The sequence below is a fragment of the Tachysurus fulvidraco genome, chromosome 25, assembly GCF_022655615.1.
Source record: "Tachysurus fulvidraco isolate hzauxx_2018 chromosome 25, HZAU_PFXX_2.0, whole genome shotgun sequence".
In the NCBI taxonomy this organism is placed as follows: domain Eukaryota; kingdom Metazoa; phylum Chordata; class Actinopteri; order Siluriformes; family Bagridae; genus Tachysurus; species Tachysurus fulvidraco.
Genome location: NC_062542.1, coordinates 14856174 through 14874109, shown reverse-complemented (window position 1 = coordinate 14874109; position 17936 = coordinate 14856174). Strand labels below are relative to the sequence as shown.

Genomic DNA, 17936 nt, shown 5'->3' with positions numbered 1-17936 from the left:
CTAGTGCACATATCTAGGGGACGAGAATGCGTTTGGGATACAACATTAGCCAACTTCCGCTGATAACGGAAGCTTGGTGCATTTTAAAATAAAAGTAGCGTTTTTAAATCATGGCATTATTAACGAACGCATATAAAGATATAAAGTTGACTAAACGCATATCAAGAAAAGCCACGTTTTGTTAAAGTTTTTCAAGGCAGTACAGGTGATTAACATGCTTTTTAAAACAACGTAAATATATTGTATGCACATCTGGTTAAATTCATAAAACGTCGTATAAAACGATTAATAATCATGACACATGATAACAATCATGATAAATAATAATTTATTATTACAGTTTAAAGCGATTTATTAAAATATTTGAAACTTGTTTGACATGGAAAAGGGTCTTATCCTTAGACAAACATATACATATATATATATTCCTTTTAAAATGTCCTTAAGTGAACTGATAAGTGAACTGTTATTGTTTGTTGTAATATTTATAAAAGATAAAAATGCCATTACGTTACTGAATGTGTTGGAAATACATAGTAGGAAGGACAGTTTTTGTATTTGAGTTGTTAGTAGATTACGTGTGTTGTGTTGTAGTGGAGCCCCCGTGCGGTGAAACGCGGCAGAACAGGGCAGCGCTGGTCACGTCGTTCAAATCTGAGGTAAGAAATTCAGACGTGTTTTTGTTGTTGCGTTATACGTTATTTTCTTCCTATCACAACTAGATGGATTGTTATAGCTATTTGCTTTAACTGTTCAAAAGTGTGGGGGATATTAAATATGAATTCATGTCGTAGAATGTGAAAATTCCATGCTAGCTAAGCTAAGCTAAAGGTGGCTAATCAAAGCGAAAGGAAACTTTCAACGCTAGCTGAATAAATTATGCTAATGCGAAATAAAACGTTGGTTAAATCTTGACTGTATAGATTTGCAGATTAAGCGTTTCATGTATGTTTAATCGAAAAGCCAAAACGTCTGGCTAGCTGTCTGTCTGGCTAGCTGTCTGTCTGGCTAGCTGTCTGTCTGGCTAGCTGTCTGTCTGGCTAGCTGTCTGTCTGGCTAGCTGTATGTCTGGCTAGCTGTATGTCTGGCTAGCTGTATGTCTGGCTAGCTGTATGTCTGGCTAGCTGTATGTCTGGCTAGCTGTATGTCTGGCTAGCTGTATGTCTGGCTAGCTGTATGTCTGGCTAGCTGTATGTCTGGCTAGCTGTATGTCTGTCTGTTTGGCTAGCTGGCTAGCTGTATGTCTGTTTGGCTAGCTGTTTGGCTAGCTGTATGTCTGTCTGTCTGACTAGCTGTCTGTCTGACTAGCTGTCTGTCTGGATAGCTGTCTGTCTGACTAGCTAGCTGTCTGTCTGGATAGCTGTCTGTCTGGATAGCTGTCTGTCTGGATAGCTGTCTCTCTGGATAGCTGTCTCTCTGTCTGTCTGGATAGCTGTCTCTCTGTCTGTCTGGATAGCTGTCTGTCTGGATAGCTGTCTGTCTGGATAGCTGTCTGTCTGGATAGCTGTCTGTCTGGATAGCTGTCTCTCTGGATAGCTGTCTCTCTGGATAGCTGTCTCTCTGTCTGTATGGATAGCTGTCTCTCTGTCTGTATGGATAGCTGTCTGTCTGGATAGCTAGCTGTCTGACTGGCTGGCTGTCTGGCTGTCTCTTTAGCCTGGTTAAATGATACCTTCTTGCTAGTTCAGTCGAGTTACTGTACAAAAGGGTTTTATAACCAAAATAAAAAAGAGCAAATTGTGAATACACAGAATACACTGTATGTGTCGTATAACATCGTGATTTCTCACCTAAAACCAATCACGTAGCACTGGACACCTGATTCACCAGGATGTGAGGATGTTCATTTTAGACATTGTGTCATGCACAAGCCATTACCATAAAAACCGCCGTGCCTTTGACCGAGCGCGTTGATGTGATTTGAGTTGAACGTCTTCTGACCAATCAGAGTCGAGAAGTCAAGTGCGCTGTAACTGTGAACAACTCAAATTGATGTTTGTTTTGCTCAAAGAAACAGAGATGCAAATTCATTAAACCGTTTTATGTCTTGTTTTCTGTTATAAATGGTCGCCACGACGACAACAAGGCCGTGTGTGCGGTTGCTAGTTCGATCAGAAGTTCACAACATCCCATCGTGTGAACATGAAATCCCATACACACTCGTAGGCCCCTGGTCTTCCGTCTGTGACATTTCTGTCTGACATTTGGCATTTTCCCAGGCGGACTTCGTGTCCTGTTCACTGCAGCAGCTGGTAAGCAGCAGAGATCTTATGTGGACAGAAACCCAGCATGAAAATCAGAAGTGCTGACGTGAAGGAAACACCTGTCATGTTATCTCTAATGATAGCTTTAGCATGTACACACACACACACACACACTGGATTGCGTGCATGCCTCTTCTCTTTCTTCAGTTTAGCACCGAGCGTGTGTGAGTTTGCTGTTGTGTTCAGTTTGTGTGTGTTTGTGTGTGTTGAGTGAAGGATATATTCTCACCGTGATATCAGATACATTGAGGCGTTTGGTCTCGTCTTGCGTTGGTACAAATTTAAATGCCTAGCAAGCTAAACATTGTTCATTTTTGTTTTCTGAGATGCTTTCACAGCTACAGGTGTGTTTTATTTACTCAGAGCTCAGTGTAATCTCAGTGTAAATGTTTTTTGAAGATTGTGCCTCTGATACTAAAGTGCAGTCGAGGCGAAAGCACGTTTTGGATACAATCGAGTCGTGGATTTGCATTACATCTCTTCTGCACAGGGAAATGTGCTTCCTTATTATACCTGCAGCATGCAGCACACCATGCTTTGCTGAAAGGACTCCACAGAGGGGCTTTAACACTGTCACTCTGTGCTTTCTTTTCTTTTCTACGCAGTAGCCTGTTGGCAGCCCACTCTGTCCAGGATGGGGGTGAAAGATCGGCCTCAGTGCTACTTCGATGTGGAGATCAACAGAGAGCCAGGTAAGATCTTTCTTTGCGTTAATATCCAACTGTAAAAGCTAAAGTACAGTTTTAAAGTCACATCGGACTTTACTTCATAAACCGGATGCAAATATATTTGTAAACAATTTTTTTAGGATATCAAACCTTTCACAGAAATCTACATACAAAATTAACATCATACAAGCAGCTTTCAGACTGTCTGTAGGTATTAAAAAAAGATATCACAATTCCAGAAAATGGCATATTGTGACCTAATTCACCATGATATTGATATTATATTGTAACATTGCCTAGCTCTGTCTGTCTGTGTGTGTGTGTGTGTGTGTGTGTGTGTGTGTGTGTGTGTGTGTGTGTGTGTGTGTGTGTGTGTGTGTATGTTTTGTGTGTGTGGGGGAGAGAAAGAAAGAGAAACACTGCATTCAGATAAATATTCTCTTTCCCAAAAGACAATTGTGGTCATTGTTAAATCTTGCACACACCCAGCAGGAAAGGGAATTTAGTGTAAGTTGATACGCTTCGCTAAAATGACATGCCTTTTTTTTTTTCCTTCCTTGAGAGAGAGCGAGAGATTAGTGACTTTGACAGATTTTTTTTTTGTTTTTTTTTGCGAGATGTCCTTAGAAATGTTACAGGTTTGCATTTCAGGACTATTAAAATACCTTCGCGTGCTGAACCGTCGTGCAGTAAACACAGCGTAAACAGACCGCAGACGAGCCGAATTAACGTCTGCTCTCCACCGGAGCCTGCTGATAATTATGTGCTCCGTATCATAAAGCTGGGAGGGTGTGTTTTAACACCCTGTTGTGCCGATCTAATCGTATAATAGACGGTTTTATAACTGTGACGTCCACGCAGATAATCGGTTTAATTAGCGGATTAGAAGCCCGTGTGATTTATCTAACTGCAGAGCTTTTCACCGGGCTGCTGATTTGTGGTTGTGTAAATCGTTTTTGTCACTTCAGTGAGATATGAAAAGTATTAGGTGGTGTTTGTAAAGAGTTACACGCTTGTCCGTCCCCCGTCCCCCCCCCCGGCCGACTTTCCGTCTGTCATATAGCGCAATCTCTCGTTCCAAACAGTGCCAAACAGCACTGTTTCATCCCCTTTGTAGTGAGCGATTATAGCGAATCGGTGGCCATTTTGGTCTAAAACTGTCTGTATTAAAGTTAGAAACGTGTTAAACGTCAGCGCTCCACAGCGCAGAAGTGCCGCTAATGAGAATTCTAACAATACATCCTTATTAATATTCAAAAGTATTCATACATTTAAATATTTCAAGTTCAAACGTAGTTCAGTACGAGGATATTATTCGGCATGATCGTTTCTGTAATTAACAGCAGAGTTTATTGAGACTTTATAAATACACATAAAGCAGGTTTAAAAGAGATCATGTGTAGTGGTGTTGGGTCGTTTAGATATTAAGTAATAAAGTATAAATCATGTTATATGCTCAGACTGTGTGGAGATTTGTAACACATCTAACCGTTTCTCTCTCTTTTTTTATAGTTGGACGCATTGTCTTTCAACTGTTCTCAGATATTTGTCCCAAGACAAGCAAAAATTTCCTCTGGCTTTGTACTGGTGAGTAAACAACGTCTCGTAGTTTTATTTCTACATCTGTTACAGTCACCGAATAAAATTTTCAGCAAACGAGGAGTTGCTGAGGATCCAAAGACCTCCGTAAGTTCTAGTCAGCTTATAAATAACTTTATAACAGCCTCTTATTTCTCAAAAGGCTCGTAATGTCACCTCGGTCCTGCTCTCGACGGGTCTCAGCTGGAGTTTTATTACAACTGGATCGCTGCCTCAAAGCCAGTGAAATGTAAAAATCTCCCGAATTCAAGCTCGAACAGCAGGACGAACGAACCACAGGAATTTCCCGTCCCTGCAGCAGTAAAAAAAATAATAATAAAACCATTAGTTTTTGAGTGAACCATGTTCGATCCTGGAGCGAGATTAACGTTTATAATACAATCGTCTTCTTATCTTGTAATGAACAGGACGACAAACAGACAGTGTTGATTGTTAACGTGTGGGTGGGGATTTAATATACAGCTGCAGCTCAGTACACAGATCATTTGTTTTCCTAGAAGAAGGGCAGGAATGTGACAGACGTTTGGGCTAAAAATATCGTCCGTGTCTCTGCTGAGCTGATCTGCGATCGATCTCCTGATTCCTGGGGTTTAATCATTCAGACATGTAATCCTGTATGAACAGTGTTTTATAAAGGTTACGTGTTAGGATTTGTTGTTGTTGTTGTTTTTTTTGGTTCTAAAGTTCTGTCTCTTTTCCGAACGTAATCTTTGTGACCGTTTTTATTTTCTTTTATCCTTTTTTGTTACAGGTGAAAAGGGCACTGGTAAAACCACAGGGAAAAAATTGTGCTACAAAGGTTCTGTATTCCATCGAGTAGTTAAGAACTTCATGATTCAAGGGGGAGATTTCACCGAAGGTACGTCGCATCGTTCATCTTTACAGTGCGGTGCATAAGTATTCACCCCCTCGAACTTTACAACCGTCGGCGCTCGTTCTTACAGCGAGGCGCGGCGTTGGTAGCAGCTCGACATCTCTCGGTTGCTTCTCTAACTAATCCCCCTTTTTTACACACGACAGCTTCCTCTAGCGTCGAGTTTGTGCCATAGTTTTCTATCCCAACTTTGTCCGTAGCTTGATCTGGTGTGTTCTCTAAACAAATGAAAGGAACCGATGGATGTAAACGGAGATCATATGAAACTTTAGGTTCCCAAAATCAGTGGATCTGAAAACATTATAACTTATTTATATGTAACGAACGAAGGATGGGTGAATGGGTGAATACCTACGCAGTGCTTTTTATATACGTCTCGATTCATTCAGGCTCAACAACAAGCACATTCCTGCTCGCTTTCTGTGTTTTTAAATAAAGTCTTTTGTTTCTCCAGGCAACGGGAGAGGAGGCGAGTCCGTATACGGCGGCTACTTCGAAGGTAAACAGCTACGAAGTCTAACGAACTCTTCCTAACCCTAATCCTTTTATATGCCATGAGTGTTTTTTTGTGTCTTCTACTTTATTTAAGTCGCAAGAGGTTGCATGGGAAGTTCACGCATGGATGATTAGGCATTATTTATTGTTTTTACTCTTCTGTAGTTTTGTTGTCCTTTTACAAACTTCTTACCTAGATTTTTTTTTTTTTCTGTAAATATTTTGATTTTCTTTCGTACACAGCATGGAGGTTAGGGATATTTTCTTTTATTCTTTAACAATCCAAAATCTATTTGCCTAAATATTTCAACGTATTCTTTTATTTATAGAGATTGTGGTCTTTTGCAAAATGAGAAGGTAAGAGATGTGCACAGTGCAGTAACACAAACCTAAACACTGTCCCCTCCCTGTCTGCATAATATGATCGAGTTTTTTTTTTGTTTGTTCTGTTATATTTTAAGTGTCTGCAATGTGCTCATGAACATCTGGGTCTCGAATTTGATCGGATTTCACTTGTCTGTTTTGCCTCATTTCCGAACATAAGTGAACATCTGTTAAACAAATCTCACTATACTGTACATGCTTCTTCTTATTCCACCCTTGAAACAACATCCAAACATATCGTGCAACTTATTTTTGATATTTTTATAGCTCTGTTGGTTAGACGATAAATCTCGACACAACTCTCTGAGGGCCTTTTTAAACCTGGTGACTTTGTGTGTTTTCTCTGATCCGATAGCGATCTGATTTGTTAAAACCGTTCCATTTACATCAGGCCACATAAACGCGTCTCGACGAATCGGATATCGATCCGATCTTTCTACTCCCGCCCAAAATGCTAATATATTTGACCTCATTTCCGGGGTAATTGAAATGGAACACGCTTTGGTGTATGGGGTTTTCAGAACGCAATCAAAAAGAAGACGAAAAAACTCGTTACGACGGTTATGCTACAAAAAACTACATTTTTGCTGGAGGCATCAGCGCGTCTTAAGACCCGACGAGACGCCTGGGTGAAAGATCACCTGCGAGTGACGTACGTCCGTTTGGGAGGAGTATAGCGCTGACGTATGGGGCTTGAACATCCACATTCATTTACACTTGTCCAGTTTTATCTGAAACGCGTCCCAGACCTCCTCCTGAAGGGGTTCGAACGATCGGATTTATATCCGTCTGGAAAACGTTTCAGAGGGAATTTGGACCTGGTGTTTTTGCCATCGGATAGCTATCTGATCACAGAAAACTCAGGAAGTGACCAGGTGCAAAAAGCACCTAAATTATACCGAAATAATCTTTTCCTAATTATCTTATTATTTCACCTTCCCTTTAAAAAAAACAGCGCTCAAGGGCTTAGTAATGATTTCGATATCGTCTACCTTCAATTTTTGTCTCGTTAGTGTTACCATAGTTCATCTCTGTATTGTTTTCAGAGCTAAAACGTTTTAGTCCTTCATCATAAGATCATTATTACGAACGTAAGTCTGCAATGTTTCATGCTGAAATGTTCGATTTTTTTTTTTCTTTTTTTCCGCATTGTACCGCGTTCCGTCTCATCAGCCGGTCAAGATTTGAGTGAAAATCTATTCATTTCTATATTCCAATTCTGCTCATCTGAATTTCTAACATTTACAGCGCGTTCGTGGTCACCGTACGGCCGAACGATTGTGGGTATTTGACCATCACAATCGGACAGCTTTTTAAACGTCACGTTTCAGATTTACTGCTGCTAAAAAACCTCCGGTCGTCACCAGATTGTCGACGAGAGCATTAGAGATGTCAGGCACTGCGCTCCATTACGCCTGAAGGTGTTCAGTGGTGGCTTAAGCTCAGGGATCCGTGTAGGACACTCGAGTTCTTCTGCTCCAAGCGTGTCTGTACGGAGCTCTTTATGCACAGGGACGTTGTCATGCTGGAACGGGTTTGAGCTTTATAGTCCCAGTGAAGGGAAAACATCAGACTTGTTGGGTGCGCTCGAGATTTGAGGAGAAATTTGAGGATGAAATGACTTACGGGTGCGATGGTCAGGTGTCCACATACTTTTGGCTACATAACATATCACAGAAGTCACAGAAGCCGTATACAGACCTAACAACCTTTAAGTATTTTGCGTAGAAACTCTGCATTTTAAGATTAAAGTACACTACCGTGCCTATGTCTAAATCTTTTGTCTAATAATTTGGCGCATTGACATTTAGAATGATTGACAGTCGCAGAGGTTTGGGATTTTCTCATGTTAAACGGACTCTCGTGTGAAAGCCCCGCCCCTTCCTACCATTTTTCTTGATCAGGAATCTTTCATTTTTTCCTACTTGAAAGATGCAGTGATGTAGAGGGTCGAATTTCTGTCAACGGAAATGGAGATCGTTTCGAGTTTTTAATAAACCCACTGCAGATAGTTTCCCCTAAATACATACGTTCGTCCCTCGTGTGAGCGATTTATAAAAGGACAACGCAAACCCACAGTGTCACTGAAAGCCTAATTCATCCCCAGACACGATCATATTCATGCAGATGAATATGCTGTAATGCTGATTGTTAAACAATGATTGAATTGGGGACCGCAGAAGAAAGAGTGCTCTCTCTCTCTCTCTCTCTCTCTCTTTTTTTTTAATAAAACCCTTTCCTCACCAGTGCCATCTCATGTAACAGATGGCAGGCACTCAGTCTGTTCTGTGTCTCCGTGTCTTTTTCCAACAGATGAGAACTTTATTCTCAAACATGACAGAGCCTTCCTCTTGTCGATGGCCAACCGAGGCAAGGACACAAACGGCTCCCAGTTTTTCATGTGAGTACGACTTATTCTGTCGGGGGAGGGGGGAGAGAGTGTGTGTGTGTGAGGTTCAAACATCATTCACATGAATGTGCATCACCAGATTGTCTGCTTGCCATTTAACGTCACCGGACATTTTGCATCAAACGGCACTTATTTATGTTACGAGAGATTTTCTACACTCTGATTATGTAAAACGTCCCATTTACCCGTTTTAGTCTCTTACAGTGTATTTATGTAGTGTAGTGTCACAGTAATAACGTTACCATACTCTTATCTCACACAAGGCTCCATCCATCTACAGTAGGTTTCATATTTCCATGTTTTGTTTGATTTTTATTTATTTATTTTTATTTATTTATTTTAATTTTTTTCTACACACGACAGCTTTAAGAAGCTGTTTGGAGTTTTCACTTGGTCAGTTTCTCAACCCTGCATCCGTCCAGCATCACCGTAGCCAGAGCTCCTGTCCTTCTGCCCTGTTTTCTCTCCCCATCATTTATATTAGAGACACTGCGTACGGTGTTTATGTGTGATGCAGGTGCCTCAACATGCTCATCTCTTCTTTCCCTTCTCAGTGTACATGTAGAAATAAATGTAATTACAAAGAAAACTTGGACTCCTTTTTTGCCTACAAATGTATTACAATTTTTCTCTTGCCGTTTTTGTGTAAAATTTGCAGAAACTCTAGCATCCTGCTCTACCAAGGTAAAGTGTCTCTCCAAGGCTGTGCTTCTCTCTCCTGACTTTCTGATTGTTGTACCTAGACTTTTTTTTTTTTTTTTTGCAACTTATTCATTTCTTTTAAACTGATCCGTATTTAGGTTTTGTGAACTGTATATTTGTGAACGCTGGTCTCGTAACTTTTTTCCGAGTAGCTCTGAGAACAGCGATGGTAACAATGTGTTAAGACTGAGATCACTGACACTGATTATTACTGATGCGATTATATCTTACTGTATATTTATTTCGTCGTAAGAGGCTCGGATAGTCGTCTCCGTTTACGTACTGCTTCAACCAGCGTGCGTTTATTTATCTTTGTTGTTCTTTAGAAATTAAAACAGTTTAATGTTACATGCTGATTGTGGATGTTTTGGGATAAAGATATTATGATGCCTGTTTGTTTGTGTGTGTGTGTGTGTGTGTGTGTGTGTGTGTGTGTGTGTGTGTGTGTGTGTGTGTGTGTGTGTGTGTGGATCCAGTTTCCACTTGATTGACACGATTGATGTGAGATTTTGCCCCCGTTTTCTCTCTCTTTTATTACATGTGTCGGCCGGTCCGCTGGCTATTTTTCTGTCATTGTACCTGAAACAGAACAACAAAGACAGCACCACATCTGGATGGGTAGGTTTACTATTAGGTCTGTAATAGAACAGTTTTAACACGACACGCACTATGAGAACGTGCGATTCAGGATGTAATCCGACGTCTCGTGGTAATGCCGATTTGCATGTGTATACGTAGAGTTCACGTGGTCTTCGGGTCGGTCATCTCTGGGTTCGAAGTCATAAAGAAAATCGAGGGGCTGAAGGCCGACGCCGCCAGCAGACCCTACGCTGACGTCCGAGTGATCGACTGCGGACAGCTGATCACGAAATCTGCTAACGATGGTAATCTTCCTCCCGAAACACAGAAAAAATTTATTATATTGTACACGCAATTTATTTTGGCTGATTCTTGTTGTTCGGAAGTACTTGAAGGTAGGAAGAGGAAAGCTTTCTATTCCGAAGATGATTCTCAGAGTTCTTCGGATTCACGGAACTCCTCCTCCGAGTCTGGAGAAGAATCGGCCGAACGGTGTTCACGGCGAAACAAGATGTCCGCCAAGAGCAAGCGTTCAAAGAGGAGAAGGAAGGAAGTCGGGGGGAAAGAGAGGCGGCGCGAGAAATCGGTTTGTCAAAGGAGGTGAGTTCAGTTCTAGTACCGTGTGCTTAATGGTCAGTAACATATACACTTTTACACACATACACACACACACTTTTCTTCGGTGTCACTTGGTCAGTGGTGTCTAACGCACGGTTCTTCTGCAGCCATCCTGAGCGAGACATGGTAGAGGAAGACGATGGACCGAAAGAACATAATGTAAAGAGGGAGAAGCCTATGGTGCGCCCAGAGGAGATCCCTCCTGTGCCAGAGAACCGCTTCCTGCTCCGGAGAGACATGCCAGCACAGGAAGAGTCCACAAATGTGTACGTCTGTTCAGTAAAATTTCAAACCTCACAGGAAGGCAATAAGGAGACAGTGAGCTGTGTATGTTTCTGCACGATATACAGAAGTGTTAGCGGGTTTTAAAGCCGCCATCACTTACAGGTGAAATAAGTGGGGTAAGAATCTGTATGAGCAGTTAGGGTGGAATATCTGAAGGTTTTGCTTTAATTTATACCACTTCAGATTATAAGCACTGTGTACGGCTGTAATTTGTTGTGTCATGGCAGAAGTCGTCATTTCCGAGCCACTGTGTACATACACCTTACGAGAACCAAACATATTTATGTCCGTCTTTAAATAGTGACACCTTAACAAGCCTAATGATACAAATTCTGATTCTTAGATTTGCACTTTTTCTTCTCGCCTCTTTTTAGCATCGTCCAAGACACAGCGAACGTGCCAAATGACACCAAGCCAGCTGTCACTAAATCTGGGCGGAAACTCAAAGGCCGTGGCACAATGGTACGAACTCTCACACAAAGTACTTCTGTTATATCGCCGTGAAATAAAATAAGTAGTATGTGTGGGTTGTTTTTTGTTTTTTTGGCTGATTATTAAACCATTTGATTTCATATTCGGCGAACCAAAAGCAAGGTGATATTTATATAGTGAGAAGTTTGAGGCTATAACTCCTGTGATGTGTTACTGTAGAGATACCATACTCCTACTCGGTCGATATCTCGGTCTGAATCTGAGGAGGAAAGAGGGAGCAGTGAGACTCCTCCACACTGGAAAGAGGAGATGCAGAGAACAAAGACTTACCAGCCTTCCAGTGTACAGAAATGGAGCAAAGGAGAAAGGTAAATCCCTGTTGTATAAAGATCTACTACTACTACAAGATCAAGGAGAGAGTTAGATATTATGCAAAATTTGCAATATTTATATATATATAAAATCACCTAAACGTTTTATGGTTTGATTATTACACCTGAATTTATTCAGATGATAAGTCGTTAATTTGTCCAACGTAAGCTCATATGTAGGGATGGACAAGTCATAACTCTATGTGCAAGCCCACAGGGGACGTGAGGGTTCCTTTGCCCAGAATCCATGTCGTCCCGAACGATATACAATATACTTATAGCTGAATTAAACAAAAATATAAATGATCAATCCTGCTTTGCCCCTCGACAAATAGTCTGCAAGTTCTTGTGCAGTTTTTTTGCTACGAAACATGTTCTGCTCTTGCATTGCATGAAAGTTATTATTCAAATTAGCGTCTTTTTATTCTCTATAGTAGCTATATATCAAGCTGGAATCGTATAAACAAGGCGCTCGGACTAGCGACTTGTCCACCCTGACATGACAGATCTGAACTGTGTAATAAAAGAATTGTCGTTTATGTTGAAAGTACTTTGAATGGTTTAACAGATGGGATGACAGAAGTGGCACCCCCTGGTCAAGGTCAAGGTCCCAAGAATACTCATCAGACCAGGACTCGGATAACTCTAGTCAGCATCACCATTACAGGAAAGAAAAGAAAAAAGACAAACGAAAGAAGAAAGCAAAGAAACGGAAACATTCAAAGAAGCATAAGAAAAACAAATTCAGAGAGGGCTCCCCTTCAGAGCGAGAGAGGTCTGTGTCATCAGGCAGAAGGTCGAAAGTCTCCAACTATGCACCGAGGAGATCTTATTCACGCTCTCTGTCCCCTTCTACGTCACGCCACTCTCGCAGGTCTTATAGATCAAGGTCAAACAGACGAAAATCCGTGTCCCCCTCGTTCAGAGGGTCCAGATCTTACTCTAGGTCAAGAGACAAGTCCTATTCCAGAAGTCGCTCTAGAACAGGGAGTAGGTCTAAATCTAATTCTAGTAGGTCCTGCTCAAGGTCAGGAAGTCAGTCAGGACGGTCTATTACGCGATCTAGGTCTGATTCTCGCTCCAGATCTAGATACAGGACAAGATCCAGATCTAGGTCCAGGTACAGGTCACAGTCCCCATATTACAGAAAACGGAATATATCAAAGCTTCCTGATGGCAGTTCACAGAAGGTTAAGAATCCTGTACCCACCCCTACGCACACCGTGGAACCCAAAGCTACTCCATCTGCATCTGCTGAGAGTGTCCCAGTGCTGCCTTTGAGTGACAGCCCACCACCCTCTCGATGGAAACCAGGCCAAAAGCCTTGGAAACCATCTTATGTTCGCATCCAAGAGATAAAGGCAAAAAAAGACTTGCCCTCTCAGGCTCTCATGAGCCAAACACCAGGTTTGCCGCTTGAGAAGCTTTCAAATGTTCAGAGTCAAATTAAGAAGTCCACATCTAATAAGGGTCTCAGTAGTAGCAGCCACTATAGTGGAAAAACCAAGCAACCTGAAAGTCTTCTCCGAAAAGGTTCATCCAGAAGTCGTTCCTCCAGCCGTTCGAGAAGCAGAAGTCACTCTAGTTATCAGTCCATGTCACCTGGTCAGTACAGCAGGTCTTCTTCATCTTCCTCTTTTAGCAGGTCAGACTCTTATTATTCGCCTAGAAGAACGTCCTCAGAAAAAAGAGAGAAACGCCATAGTTCTCACAGAAGGGACAGTAAGAGGATGAAGAATGTCATATATTGCCCTGTCAAAGAAGATTCATCTCCCTCTCATTCAGATGGAACTGATAGCACACACGGTCCTATTCAGAGACACAGTATCTCAGAGGCGCCAGAAGATGCACTCGATCCTTTGCCAGATTCACACATTAAGTCAGAAAAGAAGCTCAAATCCAGCAAGGCCTCAGTACTGGCTGCCACCAACTCTAAATCTGGATCTGGATGGGAAAGTGACAACGGACATTTGAGCAAACTGGCTTCTGGTGATGAGAGTAAACCACCTCAGATTTCTGTTAAAGAGGAGCGTGGACTTAGTGAAAAGAAAAAGATGAAGATTTGGGCTCATTGCTGGGACTCCGAAAGCGAGTCTGAAATGGCAGAAGCAAACCACGGGGATGGTGAAAATAAACCTGCGTCGGAAAAGGAAGAAGGCGAAGCCAGTTCAGAATCTGAAGCTGTAGAACCACCTGGATTTGCCAACAAACCAGACCAGCTCTCCAAGGTGTCCGAAGGATTCAAAAACAGCGAGGAACCTTCTAATGATTATTCAAAAACCGAAAAGCACAAAAGCAAGAAGGCTAAGCGTAAACACAAGCACAAGAGGAGAAATTCCGACAGGTCTGGCTCACAAAGGGTGAAGACAAAAACAAAAAGGTCTAAGAAAAAGCGTCAGAAACCAAAGGAGACATTTCACTGGCAGCCTCCTCTTGAGTTTGGTGAAGAAGGTGAGGAGGATGATTCGCTTCCTCAGGCAAAAAATATTGAGCCTGCTAACAGCGAAGGACTTCCAGAACTGGTAAAGAGAACGCAGCTGAAATCTCAACATGTAAGCAAGGACTATTCCAAGCTTTCAAAAGAAAGCTGTTCAACTGCAGAGATCTCTAAAAGCGGTGTTGAGTCGTCTAACTTGACACGAAGACAGCAGTTAAAGCTACATACTGATGCAGCAAAAAGTCCAGCGCAAAGCAAACGTCCACAGATTGCTTCAAGTCAGTCAAACGTTAACGCTGCGCACGGCCAAGACGAAACAAAAGATCAAGACGATATGGAAATATGCACCCCAGAGCACAAAGCAGACGCCGACACAGGACCACCTGAACTTTTTGCAATTGACCTGCCAAACATAAATGATACGGTTAAGAATGGTACTCAACTTCTGCTACCTCAGACAGATCAAAAGAAATCTGGTTCAAATCCTATTTTAACTCCCCCTAACCAAGCTGGAGAACACACACCTGGCAGTGTTGGTCTACTCGTCGATCCCAAATGGAAACCTTTAAAAGGTATGAATTTGGTACCAGCAGTCAGTGCAGCCCCTCTAGATATGAGAATGAACAGGCCACAAGAGCAAGGGGAGGGCAAGGCTCAGGGCCTCAAGATTGAGATCAAAAGCAAAAACAGGGTCCGACCAGGGTCCCTGTTCGACGAGGTGCGGAAGACAGCCCGGCTAAACCAGCGTCCCAGAAATCAGGACAGTTCCAGTGAAGATGGTTCAACTGCTACCACAGGAGAGCAAGCTGGATCCCAGAAGCACTCGCGAAGCAAGTCCCGCTCGGTGTCCAGTTCCAGACCTCGACGTAGAGACAGGTCTCGGTCATACACCCAGTCCAGGAGCAGGTCCAGGAGCTCCAGCTATTCTTCCAGGTACATACATGTAGCAGTTGCACTCCGTTTCAGTCCCAGTAAAAGATTTCTTCCACTTAACATCAAGCTGTTTGTTCAGTAATGAAACCCATGTCATGTATCATCCGTACATTGATTGTGTCTCAGGATTAATCCTATTCACTGAACTTGGCTTGCATAGACATTTATGCTAGCATGCAAAAAGGAACGGTATGCCATATAAAACACAAACATTCACTGAGTCATGCTTTAAAAATATACGTCTATTTTTTTTATGTCTGTACCTAGAAGCTACAGTAGAAGTAAAAGCAGACGGGGATATAGTAGAGAACATTCCCGATCTCGAAGTAGTAGCTACCAAAGCTATCGCAGGTGAGTGTGAAGGATATTTACAGTGTATTTAACCTCATGTACTCCTTTTTGTATTTTCAAAGCTTTTTGTTTATTACGCAGTAGTTGCATTGTTCATTCAGAAGGTTTCTTAAGTTGTATGTGAATTCATCAATAAAACTTTAATCGATCCAATTCATTACAGACATGCAAAAAAACATCCAGACAAAAATATGTGCATGTTACTTGGTCTCGTTTCTGACGTCCTGGTGTACAAATAGAGCTGAAGAATGTCGTCACTAATTCTCTTAGTGGATCTTGTTATATTCCAATTCAAAACTAATAATATTATACACATCTCATTGAGTCTTGAAGAACTAATTGTCTAATTGTTAAGAATTGTAAAAATTGCATTCAAAATTTAGGTATACAAGCTTGTTTCCCATTGTTCAACAGTTCCTGCAGGTCTGTACATACACAGAAACCTTTTTGTCCCAACCTACTGGTACAGACACCACCCTCTTGTCTTTTTGGTTTATCGTGTTTATTTTTCTTTTCTCTTTTTTTTTCAGTCACACTTACAGTCGAAGTCGGTCCAGAAGTCGGTCCAGAGGACGCTGTAGGTCAAGGTTGGTAAAATAATATGCATTTTTTTTAAATATGTTTTATCAGATGTTCATCTATAGTTGAAATTCATTTATTTACAGCTTAAATTGTAATATTACTGTTCTTTAGTAGTCATATTATTTATGGTTCTGCCTGCTTATATTTGCAGAATTTACAGCATTTATAGGAAATTAAAGATTTTTATTGTAGGAGGAAAAAAACGACCTACAAACGGTGTTTTAGCACAAAAGATATTAACGTGTAATGACGGTTTAGTAAAGATAGATTTACAAACAGTAGCATTAAGATCAGTTTGTCACAAAGGCTTCAGCTCAGGAAACAGAACACTGCTGCATTAGAGCAACAATAATGGAACAAACACTTAAATGGTGTTCTTATAAGTGCCAGTGTAGAAGCAGAACTATGGTACATAAAGCTAATATGTCATTTCTCATAAAGCTAATATGTCATTTCTCTTTTTTTTTTCTTTTTTAACCCCAGATCCTACACTTATGACAGCTACTCAAGCCGTAGCCGCAGCAGAAGTCGATACAGACGAAGTGAAAGTTCTGATCGCAGATCCAGGTGAGGAGGTTAAACTTCATTCATGCTTTGTTGCTTTTCTAGTATTTGAACAATTTTGCATTTCTTTTATAAAGTGCTGTTTTATTGATTTTTTTTCTTCTTTCTTTCTTTTCTTTTCTCTCTCCTTCAGATCATACCGTTCTTACAGTCGCAGTTCATCAAGGCATGGAAGTCACAGCAGTCGATACAGCTGAGATGACTATTAGGAGGTTTCCTGTTACTTTTTTTGTTGTTTGTTTATTGGTTATTGAAACTAGACCAGAGCGTCACATATGTTTCTTCTGTTTTCCATAAAGAATGTTTCTCTGATGTCAGGTAATATGAGCCACTTTGACCTGTACATACGTATATTTCTGTGGTACTGATCATTTATAAACCGTTTGACTGTTGTGTGTTTTTATTATTATTTTTCCGTTGTTTTTTTTTTTGTTGTTATTGTTGGTTTTTGTTTTTTTTTAATAAAAATTGTATTTTTTAATAATAGAACTTATATGAATGTAAGAGAACTGTTTTATGCCGTCTTGTTTTTGGTTTTGTATGTAATTTTTATTAAATGCTAACAATAGCATCCTGCCAGTACAGAATTGATGTAACACATTCGCACATTCTCCAAATGACAAAACAACAGACACAGTAAAAAAAAGTTTTAGTACAATTGTAAAGGTTTTTGGAGTCCAGTGGTTTGTTTGTTTCTTAATTGTTTTCAGAAATGCAAAAAAAACTGTTTTGCTGTATGCGAAATCAGGACGAGTTCAGTGGGTTTTAAAAAATATATCATGTACATAATCAAACATGACAAATATGATGTGTGCTTTTAAAGGGGAAAAAATCACTTGGACCTCCCTGTTGACATTTTCTTTACTGTAAGATGTACGAAAGTTTTGCGGCCCTCTTATACACCAGCGGTTTGCCAATGAATACCAATTTTCTTTTATTTATTAAATAATATATCATACTTTGTACTTGTTTATAGTTACAGTTACTGTTATGGAACTGTGTAGTGAAACAGGTTGCCTCCTGTGATGATTTATAATATAGCAGCTTTTAAACAGTCAGCAACCCGTCTTGGGAAAACGACGCTCGTCATTTCAATTAGAAACCTCAAACCACAGGTCGCTCCTGCCATCCTGAAGACCTTTTTGTGCTGACAAAGCTGAAGTTGTAGCATCAGAATTGTCAGATTGAAATGTGTAAGAAGCCCACATACAGTCGACAGCATTCTACATGCTGATTTCTAACCTGGGACAGAAATAATCTCAGTACAAACCCTGCCATAAAATACAGTTGACTTGGGCAGCATCTGCAGCAGTGACAAATATCCAACATTCGAATAACAACATTTATATTTATTCCTTTATCAGTTCATCTTTGTTCCTTTGGTATGT

At 40.9% G+C, this 17936-nt stretch overlaps 1 protein-coding gene across 4 annotated transcripts; it reads left to right on the top strand.

Annotated features, from left to right (window-relative positions):
• Positions 1–76: 76 nt before the first annotated feature.
• nktr (natural killer cell triggering receptor) lies at positions 77–17513 on the top strand. Of its 4 annotated transcripts, none has more exons than XM_027174896.2 (18): positions 77–205; positions 595–659; positions 2870–2956; positions 4445–4519; positions 5283–5390; positions 5860–5904; positions 8598–8685; positions 9985–10014; positions 10135–10280; positions 10362–10575; positions 10701–10859; positions 11253–11340; positions 11530–11678; positions 12250–15051; positions 15319–15402; positions 15933–15989; positions 16468–16551; positions 16682–17513. In XM_027174896.2, exons 3-18 carry the CDS (start codon positions 2899–2901, stop codon positions 16743–16745), a joined length of 4251 nt encoding a protein of 1416 aa, XP_027030697.2. In that variant the 5' UTR covers positions 77–205; positions 595–659; positions 2870–2898; the 3' UTR covers positions 16746–17513. The 4 variants fall into 4 exon arrangements, with proteins under 4 accessions (XP_027030697.2, XP_047664445.1, XP_047664447.1 ...); XM_047808491.1 differs by lacking the exons at positions 77–205; positions 595–659 and adding exons at positions 6230–6257; positions 9353–9378 and having other exon boundaries at positions 2873–2956; XM_047808489.1 differs by lacking the exons at positions 77–205; positions 595–659 and adding an exon at positions 2105–2252.
• The last annotated feature ends 423 nt before the right edge of the window (positions 17514–17936 follow it).